The sequence below is a fragment of the Alosa pseudoharengus genome, unplaced genomic scaffold (genome assembly GCF_046254945.1).
Source record: "Alosa pseudoharengus isolate Yale_2024_CS ecotype anadromous, Long Island Sound unplaced genomic scaffold, YU_APseudo_1.1 YU_APseudo_1.1_scf_11, whole genome shotgun sequence".
Classification (NCBI taxonomy): domain Eukaryota; kingdom Metazoa; phylum Chordata; class Actinopteri; order Clupeiformes; family Clupeidae; genus Alosa; species Alosa pseudoharengus.
In genome coordinates, this window is record NW_027468576.1 from 5,845,002 (window position 1) to 5,863,912 (window position 18,911).

The window sequence follows — 18,911 nt, forward strand, 5'->3', positions numbered from 1 at the left end:
TCAGTCAGATAAGAGGACAAAGTGAGAAGAGGAACAGTGCATTAGGTGAAGTGAGAGAAAGAAACTGTGTTTGTATGTGAGAGTGAGAGAGAGATAGAAGAGAGGGATTCTCACACTGATAAGGGCAGGAGTGGTGGTCCTGCTGGGCCCCAGCCCCCTCCAGGTGCTCCTCTCGGGTTTGGCGAACTCCACATGACCCTGTCGAAGCACGGCTGGGTCTCCAATATCACTCCCCAGGCAGAAGCGAGCTTTGTGCTTATCCAGGAGCCCCCCCGACCGGAAAGCCATGTGGCAGTCACGGCAACTGAACTCCTCTGAATCCCACATCTATAGGCCTTTTGTGAGACCCCTAATTAACTACATGAGATGTCCCTTTAATTTACTATCTCACAGATGCTGACTGAACTTCTCAGGTTTGAAAGAAACCATTCACTGGTGGATAAAGGGCATAGCTGTGTTAAAGACCTGAGCTAGTTAAAAGCGATGCCAAGATCCCGGTCACCTTTTCTGCCTTCTTTTTGTTTACAATGCCTGCTAAGGGTGACAGTTAGTTTGTTAGTTACAGTCACTATGTTTATCACCTGTCCAGGTAACATGGCAAACAAGTAAAAGGGTGGGGAGATGACCATATGGAAACACTAATAATAAAAGTCCTGTAGTTCCCAGGAAAAGCTTTAGCAACAGAGTTATGTATAGCTTGCATGAAAACAAAAATTATTAGTGTAATTTTTGAAATTCAACGAAAGGGTAGACATGTTTGGCAAACTGATGCAAAATATTTATTACAATTTTATTCTGTCTTTTCCTCCAAGATGCAGTAGTTTCTGTTTGTCTTCGTCTCACACAGATAACCCCCATACACGACACCTTTATCATTTTCTCAAATCTGCAAATAATGTTATCAAAATAATCTTCCAAAACTCACAATTTTTATTCTTATATTTTTTACAATCCACCCTGAATATCAAGGCTCCAGGAACAAAATAATGCAAAACAAAACTAGTAAATGTGGGAATTTTATACAGCTGTACCAAAATAAAAACCAAAAACAAAGAACCTTAAGTGTGTGATAAGCCGTTTATGCCCTATCAGCAGAAATAAAGAGGTACCAAAACAAAAGCAGAAATCTGGTGAACCATAATTTACAACAGCAGTCCCTCATGAAACTAGAGAAAGATGGTGCTACACCTTTAAAACAGCAGTAGGGAAACTGGGTTGGGCATGGGGTTGAAAGTCATAAAATTCAGAACCTTCGGTCATTTCTCTTTGTCATTGGGTATCAAGTAAACAAAACTTCGAATCACTCTCCAAAGCATCATCCCAGTATTCCTCTGTCTGACCCAGACCATCAGAAAATCATTAATGCCAAAAAATCAAAACACGAGACGTCATGTTTCACCAGAGCTGACTAACCGTCGCCTTTGAAGATAAAGCATTTGCTCTCTTTCTTCACTCTGCTAAGCCCTTACTGGCTACATTCAGACAATGTAAGGATCGGTGTGCTTGCTTGAGAATTGTTTTCGGATTACACAGAAAGGAGCAGCTGTAAACACAAGATTACAGGAGATCTTTTTCATGGTGCTGAAATAATTCTAGTGAAAACAGACTTCTCTAACAAGAGACGAGAAAAGAACATGTTGCGCGTCTTTTAATCATGAGACGTTAAAACCAAACAATGTTGAAGTAAACAGCACATCATCAGAAGGACACACCTCCACCGAACATTGCATGTTCCAGTTAAATATTAAGCATCAGCCTTCCTCCATCTGAACCCAGGCTCTGAGGCACACCCCACACAGAGCTGGTTTTCAAAGCACCATCATCCAACTATCTCTCAATAGCCACCACCAGTAGGTGTCATGGGGTTCCAGCTGTGTCCATGATGGACTACCTGCTCTGAAAACCGGCTTAAAGAGGGGTCCTTCAGGACCAGGATTTAGAGCGTCCACCTATTTTTTTTTCATTCACTAGCTGCCGTGCATCATAAGACAGTGCACTGTGTGTATAAGTGTGTATGTTGGAGGGGGTTGGTAGCTCATCACTGCTGTAGATGGTGAAAGACTTGTGTTCCTTGAGGGACTGGGAGCTTCGTTGGTGGCAACGGCTCACAATGATTGTTTTATCAACACTAACACTACGAATTGCTTTCGCCAAAAAAGGTGTCAAAGCCATTTTTTATTTATTCTTTTTTTTTTCCTTAAAAGAACATTCTGATGAAGTTGTTTCATGTTAAATCAGGATTATAGTTGCTGTTATTTGTGAGTTAGTCTTTGTTTTCCCCAAGCAAGAAAAAAAAATCAGATGCTGTGTGACTTTTCATACATTGTTTTTTTTTTTCCATATTTTTCAAGTTCCTGAAAAATGGGACAACAAAAGGAGAAAATGGGCAAGAGGAAAGGGAAAGATGAAAAAGAAAACAAAAATTGCCCTCATGAGTGGATGACTCATGGCATGTTATTTTTTTCTATCTGGGATATGACTGATGTCTCTTGTGCATGAGATCTATTTTTGTTGTTTTCATCCATTTTTCTCTCTTTTCTTTAAATAAAACAGTGTGAATGGAAGAGAGCGAGAGACTGTGGTAGCGGGATGGGTGGTTGTTCAGGTGGTGTGTGAGTGGGAGGAAGGACATGGAAGAGGCGCTCCCCTCGTTAGGTGCCCTCGTCGTCAGACGTCTGGCTGCTGCTACTCGTCTCCGACTCGGAGCCCTCCTCCAGGCCTGTCTCCACCGGGCTCCGCCAGGCCAGTGGCATGGCAACACCCCGTGGCCTCACCAGCATTCCGTTGCGCCCCAGTCCATTCTTCCTCAGCTACACACACACACACACACACACACACACACACACACACACACACACACACACACACACACACACACACACACACACACACACACACACACACACACACACACACACACACACACACACACACACACACACACACACACACACACACACACACACACACACACACACACACAGTCAAGGCCAATACAGTGCAATATTGCTCATCTGTGCCAACCATTATCTGGAGCTTTTCTGGACAACCAAGCCAACTAAAGCCAAGGCAATAGGTTTAAAGCCCAAGGGTTATATGCAATTAAAGAAAATGCACACATAACTGTACTGCTGTCCAAGTTAGTTACATTTAATAGCATCCTTTTAAATGCATCCAAGTAAGAAAGATAAAAGCTTCCATATACCTGTTCAGTTTTAGCCTGAAACTCCTTCAGTTCATCTTCAGTCAGAGGCAGGAAGTTGTCATCATTCTCCGGGTGCTCCTGCCAGCCCATGGCCTTCAGCAGCCTATCAGGGCCAAGCAAGCAGAGAGGTCAGCAAATTTCTACTAAAGGCACAGCTCAAACCAGTGAGAAGGTGGTATGTATATCAAACGAATACACGTTCACTACACTTTTTATTATAGCAGAAGCAAAACCTCAATCTACACTTGGGCAATTACTGTGAGGCAATGTTGAGCTAAACTACTTTGAAATTGTATTAAAAATTCCTTGTTTCCTTAACATGGAATGTGACCTAATACAACTGTGTGTGTGCGTGCGTGTGTGTGTGTGTGTGAGAGAGAGAGAGAGAGTGATTGTATGTCTGTCTGCATTCTTCACCGATGTTCTGCCTCCAGGGAGCTGGACAGATGTTCGGTATCCGAGTCACTGAGTGAGTGAGAGATGCCGTTCTCGTGTCCCTCTCCATACTCCTTGGGCTCTGGGGTGCTGCCCTCTCCCTGTGGGACACGGCAATGACAGGTACATGTTCAAACCCTTCCCAAAACGGCCGACCAGTAATCAACAGGGACACCACACCTGCATTATTAGACAGCTTCCAGAAATAGCTCAAAGAACCCGAGGCCAACCAACACGCCTGCGAAACGCCTCGAGATTTGCTGCTGCTTGGCTCAGCTCTGCAGTCTTTTGGAGAGGAGACCATCACTGCGGACTGATCAACCGTTACATCATCTACTTATCTGATCTATACAATTTATCAAACACAGCAAAAGACACCTGAACATGTTCACAGATCAGCTATACGTGTATTGTGTGTGTACAGTATATGCTCATGCATGTGTGTGTCTGACCTCGGTGGGCACTCCAGGGCTGTGGCTGCCGCCCACTTCTCCGTTGCGCTCATCCTTGAGGCCGCGCAGGAACTCGCTCTTGCGGTCGGTGCTGCGGCGCATCAGCTTGAGGCGGGGAGGGGTGATGTCTATGGGAGGAGTGGTGCTGGAGGGAGGCTGGGGGGGCGGACGGACAGAACACAGAGAGAGAAGAGGAGGAGAGGGAACGGAGAGCACAAAGAAAAAGGGGGGAAAGGGAGAGGAAAAATTAAACCCACACTAATCTCTTGAATGGCTGCTTTCCCAATAATAATTGTACACAACACAATAAGTTGTTTATATTGGCCGTGATACAAGCAGTCTCAACATGCTTGGGAGGGCAGTAGGATTTTGGTTAGGGACACCCTTGGGGGGGAATGTACCCGTATCATGATAGAGAGCACACTTTCTGTCAGTACCCTTAAGAGTCCTGCTTTCATAATCTGGTTGTTTTGGACAGTGTGTGCTCTGCAGGAAACTGCTTAACTCTTCAGCCTTTACCAGGCTTTTGCCTCCACCTTTAGCTAAGCAGAGCTCTGCTCGACTGTGCTTCGCTGTACTACATACATAGAGCACCTTCCTACTCAAGCTCATTCCAAATAAGAATATTATTGTGGCTAATGTACATAATTACACTTGACACTTGGTTTTACATTAAGAAAGTTATCAGGGGTTATCATCTAGTTTGCAGTGGCAGTTCGTAGTGTTACTGAAGGCAACAAACTATGTTCAGATTCAAATGTAGCCTCACTCCTTAACAGAGCATTTGCTTGACATTAACAAACTCACATGGCTGAAAATCTGTATGCTTTGTACCAAAAATAGTAACATTCCAACAGTCATTTGAGGAATGAAGTCCAATCAAATGAGTGACACATGATATAAGTGCATATGATAACTGTTGGCTAATGAAAATCTCTCCACCAATCCTAACTTGTGGTAACTAATGAGACAGAGGTTTGCCACATTAGAATGACCTCAGATGAAAATGGTCAGTTTTACTGCAAAAGTGAAAAGTGTGCAGGCCCAGAAGGCCATCCTAGTGCCATGTGTGACCAGCAGTGTCCTCCTCACCTCCTTTGGGGTGACATGCACTGGGGCGCTGACAGGGGGGAGAGGTTTGGTCACAGCGGCGGGGCTTGAGAAGGCAGAGTCCCGGCCAGAGAAATGCAAACCCGTTTTAGTTTCCCTTCCATTGGGCTTCCAGGGACCAGGCTGCTGGGGCAGAAGCAACAATAAGACAACGATTACTCAACTGCAAGCTACGTATAAACTATAGCTTATTCTTACCACTAGGCTACATATGAAAATCTCAGGGATGACACTGAAAGTCATAAATGTTGGAGAGGTATCTGTGGAAACTGAGACTGCCATGCCTACTGTACCTTGCTGGGAGCTGTGGCAGGCTTGGGCACCAGGTTCTTGTAGACACTGGGTCCGGCAATGGACACTTTGGTGCCGTTGGTGGGCAGTGGGCCAGCACTGGCAAAACCAGCTGAGAAGGCAGCACTGGGGTCCTCCTTAGACACCTTCTTAATGACCAGCATCTTAGACACCTGCTTGTTGGCACTGGGGGGATTCTCTGAGGGGAAAAAAAACAATGCCATTTTAATGGGCTGCACCAACTCTACTTTTAACTATGTTTATAATGACAACACTTATGATTATGCCAAGTTGCAAGTTTGACCACTTAATTGCCTCTCTATTCTAAGATTCTAATAAGAATGTAAATTTGAGCAGTATGAAGCCGTTTACCCCAAACTCCGGCAGGGGTCCCCACAGCACGAGCCTGGCTCACTGGCTTTCCAGTTGTCTCCGGGTTTAAGGAGGGCTGACACACACACACGCACGCGCACACACACACGCACACGCACACGCACACACACACACACACACACACACACACACACACACAAAGTCAGTGAGTTGAATGGCCTTGTATTTGGCTGCATAGCTTCTGTTGAACATACTCAGCTTTAGCCTTGGCAACAATGTAGGAGTCTATTAGGTGTTTGAAGTGTCTAAAATCACAGGAATGCGGGTGGCAACAGAGATAGCTGGAGCAAACATGTAGTGACTAACAAGTAAACTTTGCCTCTAAAGACACTTCTGCTTGAGCTCAAAACTACTGTATGGTGAGCACATATACAAACACTACAAAGGAAACAAGAAGTGAAAAACAATCCTCCTAAGCCATATCATTGGTGTGCTTTGTGAAGTCGTTTGATTTGATTCAGACTTTTATCAGAACTTACACCCACAAACTATTACTAAAGATAGTTAGAAAGCTTCTCAGGATATGGCGATCTGCGGTATCAATACAATCATGTGAGGCAACAAGTTACAAGCTAGGACTAGGCTGGCTCAACACCAACAAAAGATCCACTTGCACTGTGCTCCTTGCAACCTTGCACTTTGAATACTGTACAGAATATGAGGTCATGAATTCCAACAATGTCTCTCTCTTCAAACTGTTTAATTCCATCTTTAAATCAGCTTTTAAAATGCAAATTTCTTTTCACATATACCTTAGATCTTTTTATCAACAACCTCTCTAGATGCTGGAACTAGCCGGTAATGGTTGCAAAAAAGAATGATTTTTGGTCAAAAACAAACAATCTAACAAACAAAAAGGAATGCAAAATCCTAACATAAAAAGGTTTGCAAGCAAGCTATCTCATGTGGGTGATACAGGGATGTTCTCCTTGCCAGGCCTACTTTGGTATCAAGTTTTAAAACCCAGCACTAGGTTTGTGTGCATCTAAGTGCTATGAAGTTGTGGGGGGGAACATGTGCCTGAGCGCATTTGGATGTCTGTTTGCATGTAGAGCTCACTCACAAAGTCCTCTTCCACGAACTTCAGTTTGTCCTCGTTGCGCTCCTCGTCGGAGTAGCGGTCCTGGAAGGGCCCGCCTTTGCGTGGAGGGTGGAAGTTTCCGTTGCGCTGCCGGTGGCCACCTCCCTGCCGCTCACGCTCGCCACCTCCGCCCCCTCCACGCTTGCCATGGCGCCCCTGGTGATGGTGCTGCCAGCCGGGCGAGTCCTTCCAGCCCTGCCCACTCCCCAGGCCACCGCCAGAACCCTTTGCTACGCCCGAGTCCACCGAATCATGCCTCAACAGGGAAGGCTGCTGCCACCCATCCCCTGGAGAGCAAGAATCAACAAAAAAGTCAGACATCATAATAATAACAATAATAATAAAAAAAAAAAAAAACAATTCCACAACATTACACTATAAAGTGGCGGGGCCTACAGGCCATCATGCGGCATGTGGGAGCATTAAACTGACTGATCAGTGTTTGCAGTTAAAGTCTTGCCCACGGTTAAATTAAATTAGCAAATTGATTTTGCCTAGTTATTAAATCAACTTTAGTTAGACTCAAGACTGTGCAACATCATTCAAATAAGGGCCCTTAATATTAGAGACAAACATTACAATTATGACTTGAAGTGGCCACTGTCTAGTCACCCAGATTAATGCAGCATGAGCATACACATAAGAAAAGTGCTTGCAATGTGTGCATGTGTGCAAGAGTATGTATATGCAAAAATGCCTGTATGCAAGATAGGGCTGGGCGATATGGCTGAAAACTGCATCACGATATAAGTATTTCATATCAGTCGATATCGATAATTATTGACTTTAAAAAAAAAAAAAAATCTATTTCAGATAAGGACCAGAAGAAGAAAAATAAAACACTTTTATTTTAAACTTAACCTTCCTCTGATTTTAGTCACCTTAGTTATCAATCAAAGCAAACAGGGAAAAGAAATAACACAATCATGAAAAACACTCAAATAAATATGTGTGCATATAAGTCTGAATGAAAAGAAGCACTGGTTGATGCATGGAAATATAGTAAACAAAGTAGCTTAATTTGCTAGTTTATCCATTTGCATCGGGATTGAGATGATTAGAATTTAGCAGTCAATTTGAATGCAACAGTTTTGAACAAATTCGTGCAGTGTGCTAATGATGCTAACCGGATTTAATAGCAGTTTAGCCAGTCGTCTTGCACGATTGTGAATGTTTGGATTACATGTGCATGCTGAGGAGGGATGCGCCTGTTGAGAGGGAGAGAGAGAGAGAGTGCACAGGGCAAGGACTTGTTGAGAGTGTGTTGAGGTAGGCCTACTTCTATCGCCTAGTCTGGTAGAGTTACACATACTAGTTACAATGCAAGATATATTTAGCCTATTTATTTATGGACAACGTAAGCCAGGAGGTGTACGTGTGTTGCTTTTAATTATCGAATGTTCTATCGAACGTATTTTTTATTGATATCGATTACATGTCTATTGCAATACATACCGCTATCGTTTTATCGCCCAGCCCTAATGCAAGAGTACATCAGGTCTGTGCCTTAACTTTTTATTGCACATAGTACTGGTGCTACAGAGGTAGATAGTTTACACCACCAGCCACAACATCTGCAGCATAAGGAGCGAGGGGACCACCTTTAAAACCAACTAGAAGCAGTGCAGTGCATCACAGGCAGATGCCAGGAGAAGGCCATGAATGTTGCATGGTAAACAAAACCCAAACTTCCCAGACAATCTTTTTCCTTTTTTGCATAATAATAATAATTTGGGGGGACACACACAACAACTGTATCTAAAAACATTCATGTGTTTCCTTCTCACTTCTCTCCATCAGTAGGAACCCAATTGTGATTAGTAGGCCTACTACTGCAAAACTCTCACCTGTAGTAATCTACACTAGAATTAGAGCTAGAGCAATTGGAAGCGTGCGTGTGTGCATATCCACCTGCGGGAGCACGGAGCGGGTCATTGTTGAAGAAGCCATCAGAGGAGTTGTGTCTTCGGCGGCTCCCCCCTGGCCGGTGGTCTCCTCGGGGGAGGTGCTCTCCATGCTTCTCAAGGTTGGCTGCAGGGGACTGACACACAAGCATGTAATCAAAGATTAGTCACCAGCGGCACATGTGCACTTCATTCAGATGAACAAATACGTTCATTCACAACTGAACGGATCTGCACAATAACACACACACACACACACACACACACACACACACACACTTATAGAGTCAGTCACATGTAATCGCACACCTACATACACACTCAAACACATACCACTCCCTCATTCTAAGATAACAAAATGACTGCAACTGCCTGGACGTGAAAACTTTGCTATCAATCTGTTAATTAGGGGGAAAGGGAGTATTCATTGCACCATCAAACATCTTCTGTATGAGGCCCCTAAACTAAGCATCAGTAATACTAAGCCTGTGTGTGCTGTGGGACCGGCCCGGGAGTCTCACCTTGGCAGGCTGAGGCGTGGAGAAGTTAAGCCAGGCAGGAACAAAGTCATGCTGCGCCATTTAGGTCCAGTGTCTCCCTTCAGTGGAGCGAGGCATCAAACCTCATGGCCAGGATCTGATCACCACAAATGAGAGTGATGAGAACCACAACAGCTCAAAGTCTGACATCAGTAGGAGACTGGATACGAGTATGAGAATGGATATTATCCTGCTAATGCCAGTTCAAATGATCAATTTGGCAGTTCCAGTTTTCCAGCTGTGTACAATAACCTGCAATAGATTGATGAATGTGATGTGTGTGTTACACATGCTACTCGATCTGCATGGCCATGACCAGCATTTTTTTCTCTGTTGAGTTTTAAGATGTGCCTGAATGTGTCCATGTACGCAGTATAGAATGATCTACATACATGGGAAATGTTGATGTAAGGACTTATATATGGCTTATGGGGGAGACACAAAGATGTAAATGATGAAAACCGCGGTGGTAGTGTAGTGGTTAAGGAGCTGGGCTAGCATGCAGTAGCCTGAAAGTTGTCGGTTCAATTCCCGACTTCCACCGTTGTGCCCTTGAGCAAGGCACTTAACGTTAAAGTTGCTCCGGGAACAATGTGATCCCTTGTAATATAGCTGACATGTAAGTCACTTTGGTCAAGAAGTGTCTGCTAAATGTAATGTAATAATAATAATAATAATGTAATAATAAATAAAACAAACAAAATGCTCATGAGGATCACTGCATATTTGGAAAATGTGTCTGACTGTACAGTGGTATTGTGAGAGCAGCTGCTTACCCCAGAGTCTTAGGCTCTGAACTCCAGTGGCCGTCCTCAGATCTCTCTCTATGTGCGCACTAGGCCCTGTCTCAGCAGCGAGCTGTGCTGGTCCGCTCCTCAAGGCTCCTCCTGGAGGTGAGCGACCTATCGGCCGAGGACAACAGCAGTCCCTGGCCTCACGGAGATTCCAGTGTCCAGGATGGTGTGGTGGATGACAGAGGGCTACGTTTGGGACAGGAGCGTTAAGCAGCAGCTTGGGCACTGAGCTCTGAACAGAGGAACTAGCTCCTTGGTTTGGTAAGACCAACAAGAGAAGGATAAGAAGCGGCGATGGAAGAGCAAGTGATATGCAGTGGTAGTTTGGTGATCCTCCAGGTTGGCCTTACATCAAGAGAAAGGCTGATAAGAGAGTGCATGCAGGTCTGTAGAGACAGGGGGGGTTGGGTGTCTTTGTATGGGGGTAGTTTATAGAGGCTTTAACAGTCTCAAATGTCCTCAAAATGGGGAACCTCGCCAGTTCAATGGCTCGGAAAGTCTGTTGTTCTTTCTTTTTAGTTTTGAAAGTTCTGGAAGCAGCACGATGTGCCTGCTCTGACACTTGGGGATCCTCCTTGTCACGAGCTCATTGTAATCAATGGACATGCACAAGCACAGAAAACCAGGGGGTTGAGGTGGGTGTACCACACAGAGCTGTTTTACAGAGTGGTCGAAGGCCTGAGTTCACCTCATCAAAACAGCCAGGGAGTCACGTGGGGGCAAAACAGGGTAGCCGATGTGTCACATCACAAGAGCAAGGCAGGGGTGTTTTTATAATTTGACCAACATTGTGTTTGCATTTGTTATCATACAGAGAAAATGGATAATTGGGAGCACTGTGACATGAAGGATTCTGACATATCTTCAAGAACACATGCCGTTCACAGCCATGAACATTTCTTCTGTAAGACCAATGTTATGCTTGGGTCTCCAAATATGACTAATGTCCCTATTCATTAATTCAATACACGCTTCATCAAGTAAATTACTCACTAATGCAGTGGCAAAAAACTACAACTGAAATACGGCCTAGACCAGTAAACACTCGATGGGCCACACATTTATCTCCCTTTTGAAAGAGGAAATGTAATCAGCACCACCACGCAGTTGATATCTTTTTGTAGACAGTGTCAGTTGGTAAAACTGGGATGTTGGGATCCTCAGGCTTAAGAACAGTCTCTTTCCTGCTATTCTGCAGATCAATTCTGCAAGAAAAAAGGGAGGAAGGAAAGACATTTGTTATAAAATAATATATTGTTAGGCTTATATAATGATGGATGTTAGAGCAGTGTTTTCAAATTGAAATATGAAATTATGAAATACTTAGTCAAATTGGAATAGACACAACGCAAAGTTAAAATAATATAGTCAATTCTATGTCGACGGTCACATCTTGATAACTCACAACCTGTCAAAATATCGACAGAATGAATCGTCTGGACGCAGTTGGCCACAGCACTTTAACCAGCTAACACGACCTAAATGTTAACGCTTGTCAATATTGTTAATTGCTCTCGATATTAGTGCTGGTTAATTGAAGCTTCAGTAACTTAACAGACAGTTAACACGAGTTAACGTGAACTTATCTGGCTTGACGACTGACTAGAACCCTTCTAAGACGTTCTAACGTTACTGCGTTGGTAATATGGCTTAACTATGTACATTAACAGCTCTTCTTCAATATCTATAGATGTCTAAAAATGCATTAAATAAGATCTAATGCTATCGTTGCCCGACTTCCTAAGTTAGCCAATGTATGCAGCAACTTCACTAGCCATCGAGCTATGTCAATCTTAGCTAGCTAGCGCGATCAGATACTTGCAAAATGCAAACTAAATTATTCTGCTGGCTACCAGACACTCTTGGTGCAATAATATGCCCACTAAAGTAGTCTATAACGTGCCTCAACAGTAGCCCCGCAACAAATATAGATGGAAAGATGTAGCTTTAATTAAACTTTTATAAAAGCACAGAAAAGAGCGCTCTGAACTAGCTTACGCTGTGGGCAGTAATCGTTAGATGACGTCCTACCAGTAGCAAAGATATGTTGCTAGCTATCTTAACTAGCAGGCTTGTCAAGCAACGTCCTTGCTCGGTCGAAACAAATGTGTGCAGTATGACTTGCATAACTGTGATACCAAAGCTGTCATCCATCCACCACAATCAAAATAATGTCCATGAATTACAACTAAACGACGCGTGTTTGTAGACTTGATTACCGATGCAGGAGAAAACTTGAAGTTAGCCTGTAAGCCAGCAGCACGACGTAGCCTGCTATGCTAGGAGTACTAGCAGGCCGTTCGCGAGACACTGCTAGCATGTAGCTTGCTACCATAGTTTACCAACCCGTTTATGTTGTGTTAACTTAAATAGTTAAATCTGCATTCTATGAGTGATTCATCGTAAATACACACTACTATATTGGACAAACGAACGAATATGATGACAAATCGACCAACCAACAATGTAAACACAGGCATACTTGACTGGCCAGATGGCTTAAGACCCAGCTTGAGCAAAATAAACTGTTGCAAGATGGCTCCCTAGCAGCACCAGAGCCATACTGGCGGAGAGGGATAAATATTTCGATGCAAACATACCTTCTATGACCAGTTGTCGCTCTCGCAAAATGCAATAATCCGATATGTGGATATGAACAAAACGAAGTTGTGGTCAGATTGCAATAAAACCTTTCGAAATGTCGTGTTTGAAGGATTTTAATTGTTTGGGTTTAGAGATCGCACTCTTTCCGACTTTCCAGTCAATCTGCCCTGTTCCTGTCTACTTCTCCCCAGACGTGCTAATCGATCGCAGAGCGCCATGGACGCGTCATAACATTCCCCTGCATAATGGTTCTCAAGTTAGTTCTCTGTTTTAGAATTTCATTACAGATTCGAGGACATTGATATAGCTCCTTCAATTAGTTGATACCATTCTGCAAAGTTAATTCTGAGAATGCGTTAAAAAATTATAATCTCTGTTTGGTAGGCTAATCCATCAATGGCTACTGTAAACAATTCACTTCTGAGGCTATCCACATTTGTTTCCCCCTCCTGATACTCACAAATCCTTAGCCAACATAATTAAATTGGGTGGGATAGCCTACAACATAGCCTCGAAGGCCAACTGAAGATTTATGGATGTAACGGGTGTATGGGTGGAATGCTATCAAATTTGGAGTTCAAGTCCCTTTTTCAGGAAGAAAATGTAGCATATTCAATTATATGATGCAATATTTCATTAATAGCATACTTAGGATATCACAATTTTATGAGTTTATGACAAGATGTGTGGGCCCACAAGAAAAAAAAAATCTAATCACTGATTGCAATTTTGGAACATTGCGCCCATGGATGGATTATGAACCACTGGGCCCCTGGGCACAGACGTTCTGCCTGCCTCAGAAAGTTGGTAACTCAGCTAAGCTAAGGGGGTCCAGAGGCATGGTCGTCTGGAAGAACATTTTGAAAATAACCTCTTAAATAATGACTCTTGAATGATTCCTCTCTCTACCCTGCTAGATATATATCCAAAAAGAGTACAAACAAGGGCCCCAAAATATTTAGGACATATAGGACATTTCACACCCTGACCATGGACTGTTCAAACCACTGAGGTCAGGCAGATGTCTCTGTTCTCACATGGCTAAAACAGAAAGGCGTTTCTTTCCCCAAGCCATCCGCATCCTGAACACATAGGCTCTTTAAAATACATTACATGTACTTGCCATACTGCACTTACACACACTGCACTTTTTACCCCCTTCTCTCTCAACCTTTTTATTAAATTATTCTAAATCTTTCTTTTTTATCCTTATAAATAGTAAGTGATATGCTCAGGACACCTCTACACAGGAAAGTTGAGCAGCTAAATGCCATTTCACTATGCATTCTATGTATGTGACAAACAAAACAATTCTTGATCTTTGAAAAAAAAGATGACAAATACAAAGCATGATTATTTACATTTATTCATTTGGCAGACATGTTTATCCAAAGCGATTTAGAGCAATAGAATAGCATTTAAGCTAATAGCACTTAAGCATTTTAACATTTAAGCTACAGAGCTACAGCTACAGCAGGGCAATTCCACACAAAACTGTCACGTCCATAACGGCAACTAAATACCATGGCATTGTGTTGGCGTTATGGATGTGACAGTTTTGTGTGGAATTGCTCAGCAATAGAATAACATTTAAGCTACAGTGCAGAGAAGATATTGTTAGGAATTACCACTGCATCTGTCAATAGTGCTAGAGGATAGGAGACATTCTTACATATTAAATACTAGTCAAGGTATGGTCCAAGAGAGGGAAGTGGAGAGGAAGGAGGTAGAGGAGGGAAGAACATGGTAAGTGCATATGTGTGAGGTTGTCAGGTATTCTTGGAAGAGTTTTTTGAAGACAGAGGGACACTTTGTATGCAAGCATTTGTGACTTGAATTTGATGCGGGCAGCGGGCATGAGATAACCATGATCTGTACTAGGAGCTGAGTGGCATGTTGGGTTAGGTACGGTCTGATTGTCCTTATATTGAATTATCACACATGATTATCATACATAGCATAACCATAGCGGATTGAGGTCCCCTATTAAGACATCACAACATAACCAGAATTATTGGATTGAGGGGCCCTATTCAGATATCAGGGGTGGAGAACATAGTCGACTTCATGCAGAGTCTTGGGCTTCAGGGCCCCCTGAGCCCTTGGCCTGGGTTTGGTAGACCCATTCAGTAATCCATCCATCAATGTTAAACCATTTCACTTTAAGAAAGCACACTCCAATCAGACTGTAGAAGATATAACAGGAACAACAACATGTCCATGGCTTCCGTGGTTGTTGTGCCGTGTTGCGTGATATAGCCTACCAGCCTATAGATAGGCTACAGCCTTGCCTGGTCAATGGCTGGTACATTATCAATTATCAACCACCTTCATACCCATACTTATTGATCTTGTCATGGTATCCTTTTAAAGGCCAGATGTCAATTAATAATTACTAAATATTATAATTATTTACATATTTTATAATAATATATAAAAGATTATGAGTATAGGGAATCACATAGTTACTCACAATAAAATACTATGAAGATACATTGCATGATATCACAATACAAAGATTCTGCAATGCACAATATATGTGAGACAATCATCTACATTATTATATTTGTGTAACTGAGGTGGTTTACAGTACACCTAGAAAACAGGAATTAAGTATTTATTCACAACATTGTATCAGTTTTACAGAATTTGATAACTCATTGCTTCACTTTGATATGAAACAATGTACAACAAAGTGCGAGAGTCAACCTAGGACAGGGAAATGCATGAAGGGCATGATTCATTTATATTCATTCATTTAGCAGACACCTTTATCAAAAGCGACTTACAGAATAGCATACAGTGCAGAGATACTAAGAATGACTACTGCATCTGTCAATACTATTGGAGGATAAGAGTGCAAACATTATAGGGGGCACTGTGGCACAACTTACAGCATCCGGACCACATTTGGGTCCAAGTGCCCACGGTGACCCAGGTTTGATATGGCCTGCAGTCATTTCCTGATCCCATCACTCACTTGCTTCCTGTCATATTTCACAGTCCTATCCAAATGAAAAGGCAACCCCCCCCCCCCCAAAAAAAAAGGATTGCTGACATTGTAAGTCCTAGTCAATGTGTGGCACAAGGAGAAAGTGGTAGAGGAGAGAAGAAAGGAGGTACCCTTGGAATAGTTGGGTCTTCAAGAACTTCCTTCTTGAAGACAGAGAGAGTCTCAGCAGTTTTTAAACGTCCTTAAAGACTTGGCTGAAGACAAAACAACTATGTGGTCATTGATCTTTCTATAACATGGAATTTATATATTTTTGTATACTGGTTTATATGTTATGTAATGCTTGTTATGTTGTTTGTGGTTTCTATCTGTTTTGTAGTATTGTCTGTATTGTCTATATTGTCCTTTTATCCCCCTTGCCCAGGGACCACAGATGTAAATTAGCTGAATAGCTATGCACATCTGCCATGCACAGGCTCGAACTGTGCATGGCCCTTGACAAATAAACTAATAAAAAAAACTAAACTAAGGGATGCCCCTGCTCTGGTGGCACTTGGCAGGTCGTTCTACCATTGGGGCATCCCAAAGGAAAATAGTCTGGATTGCGGTAGTGCCAGACAACGTTTCTTGGAGGAGCGCCGTGGCCAATGGGTAACATAGGCCTTTATGAGAGCACTTAGTAAGTGGGTGGGTGCAGACCCAACTAAAGATGGCCAACCCACTTTATCATAAAAGACACAATGGTGATTACTATAGCCATCAGTAAATCTACAGGCAGTGATAGACTTTTTCCAGGGCCTTGAGTAAAGAGGCAGCATGTAGCCTATATTCTATAAATATAGTCTACGGCCACGTCCACACGAAAACACTGACATAAATACTGCTTCAACAATTCATTTCTTATATAGAGAAAAAAACTTTTTTTGTCTCAAGTTGTTTACAAGGTTATAGCTAATTAAATTTATGTTTCTCTTCCAGCCAAATGGCAAGATATGCACCACCAGAATCAGAATCAGAATCTGTCACATAGCAGTATGACCACTGATTGCATGGTGTTGCCACTATGCAAACACTATGCCACTATGCAAACAAAATCAAGTACACATCATTACCCCCATTCTCTATTCCTGCCATTGCCTTGCTATTTATTGCCAATGATGGAATTATAAAACAATTGTTACACAACAACATTAATGTTAGTATATCTGAAACTGCACTTTAACTTTAAAGCAGCAGTAAGGGGTTTTGGTCACAAACCCAGAGCCTGCACGTTGACACCACAGACAGTAAGATACAGAGCCACTCCGTAGGACTTGAATGGAGAGAAGTTCATTTGAAGCAGCTTCCATGTTGGGCACTGCTTGAACTGCCTCAGAACAGTTTAGTGACATAGACCTAACATTGAACAATGCACTAAAATACATTAACTTGTCTGGTAGCTGCAATCAGAAAAATTGAAAATGTGCAGTGTTTCAATCTTGAATGCAGCTTTTGGTAGGTAATCTTTGGTAGGTAATGGCGATATAGTCAGCAATGTCTGCTTTCAATTTGTGTATTCCAGCTCAGAACACAGAACAACACAACATATGTTGGGTGGCTGGTGGGAATAGTACATGTGTTTATCTCTCCTTCACATGCTCCATAGGCCTACAATTGAAATGAATTTGAAAATGAAGGGAAAACTAGTTGCCTGATAAAAGCATACCATAGAAAGTGGCAAATTGTTGCATTTTTTAACTGCGATACCCTTTTGTTTGGTGTAGAAAATAAACAGAGGTTGTTCAGCTATGCATGTGTGAGTCGTAATGAGCTTGGCTGGTGTGGCTCCTACAAATCAAAAACAAAAAAAGCTTTCAACATTATTATAGTTTTTCTTAATTGCTTTGATGCAGCAGTCAACTCAAACTCCACATTTTCAAAACAGTTAACACGCAGGCCGAAACAGTGGCACATTTTGCCTGCAAATGACTATAACACTCTCAAAGCACACAGCAAAAGCAGATTTTGCCATCAAACAATACAACTTGTAAACAAATAACTGTACATTTATTATACACTGCCCAACAAAATGCAAAACACCGTTCTCAAAATGAAGAGTTTCAGCCTTCATTTTTGCTATGTCTGTGCCATTTCTTCTCATTTGTCATCAGAAAAACTATGAAAAGACAAAATGTATTGAGTACAAATGAATTGTATTTATTCCTCCCAAGATGTAACTACCATTGACATGTAGGACCTACAGTAAGCACCTAGACAAGACACATTTCACACTGAACTACAACTTGTCATTTTTCATTGAACTAGACCTACAGTAAACACCTGGACTTGTCAGCTTTTGTACTGTTTTCTTCACCAAATAGGCAATGCAGTGCCTTAGATTCATACTCGTAAATAGCAACACAGAACAGACATGGTATCTCTTATGAATAATGAATGATTGCTGATTGAAGAATTGCAAAAGAGATTCACACATTGACATTAAGTTCATATAGGTTTGCAAGCAATATCTATTAGCTGTGGATAAATGTTTTCCATTTACACACAGTTAATCCAAAGGAGTCTTTGTGTGAGAACTGTGTTAAATGTTTTGAAAAAGGATGTGAAACAATGAAAATGTTTTAAATCATTTGCAAGAGAGTACTTCTGCTGTGCTAAGAAGGTTCAGGTCAAGATCAAGTGGATCCCAGTTTCATTTCAAGTGCATCAAAGCAATCGAGAAAAACTGTAAACTATACCGCAAAGCGGTACAAAATACGACCGCCATTCAGTCCTGCACATTCTCTCCGCAAAAATAAATCACGCTTGTCAATTTGTCTCCATCTCATCCATCCCCTACTCTTGCAACTTTTGTGTCTGTAAATGAGTAGGTGCATGTGCGTATGTTTTTGTGTATATGTGTGTTTCTCTGTGTGTGTGTGTTTGCTTGTGAGTGTGTGTGGGGGGGTAATGGTGTGTGTGTGTGTGTGTGACAGCATGTGCCTGCATGTGTGTGTTTTTATGTGTGTTTGTGCGTGTGTGTGTTTATGTGTGTGCGTGTGTGTTTGTGCATGCGTGAATGTACATGATTGTGTTTATGTGTGTGCGTGCCTCCCTGTGTGTGTGCATGTGCGTGCATACCTATGCCTACATCTCTACTGTGTATGTGTGTGC

General features: G+C 42.4%; 1 protein-coding gene across 1 annotated transcript; it reads right to left on the reverse strand.

Moving 5' to 3' along the window:
- Positions 1–907: 907 nt before the first annotated feature.
- gpbp1l1 (GC-rich promoter binding protein 1-like 1) lies at positions 908–12,981 on the reverse strand. The gene is made up of 12 exons (XM_076277820.1): positions 12,805–12,981; positions 10,187–11,409; positions 9,393–9,507; positions 8,879–9,008; positions 6,950–7,254; positions 5,866–5,941; positions 5,496–5,692; positions 5,185–5,325; positions 4,093–4,248; positions 3,623–3,741; positions 3,206–3,308; positions 908–2,810 (listed from the first exon to the last, which is right to left on the reverse strand). Exons 3-12 carry the CDS (start codon positions 9,450–9,452, stop codon positions 2,652–2,654), a joined length of 1,446 nt encoding a protein of 481 aa, XP_076133935.1. The 5' UTR covers positions 9,453–9,507; positions 10,187–11,409; positions 12,805–12,981; the 3' UTR covers positions 908–2,651.
- Positions 12,982–18,911: the final 5,930 nt, after the last annotated feature.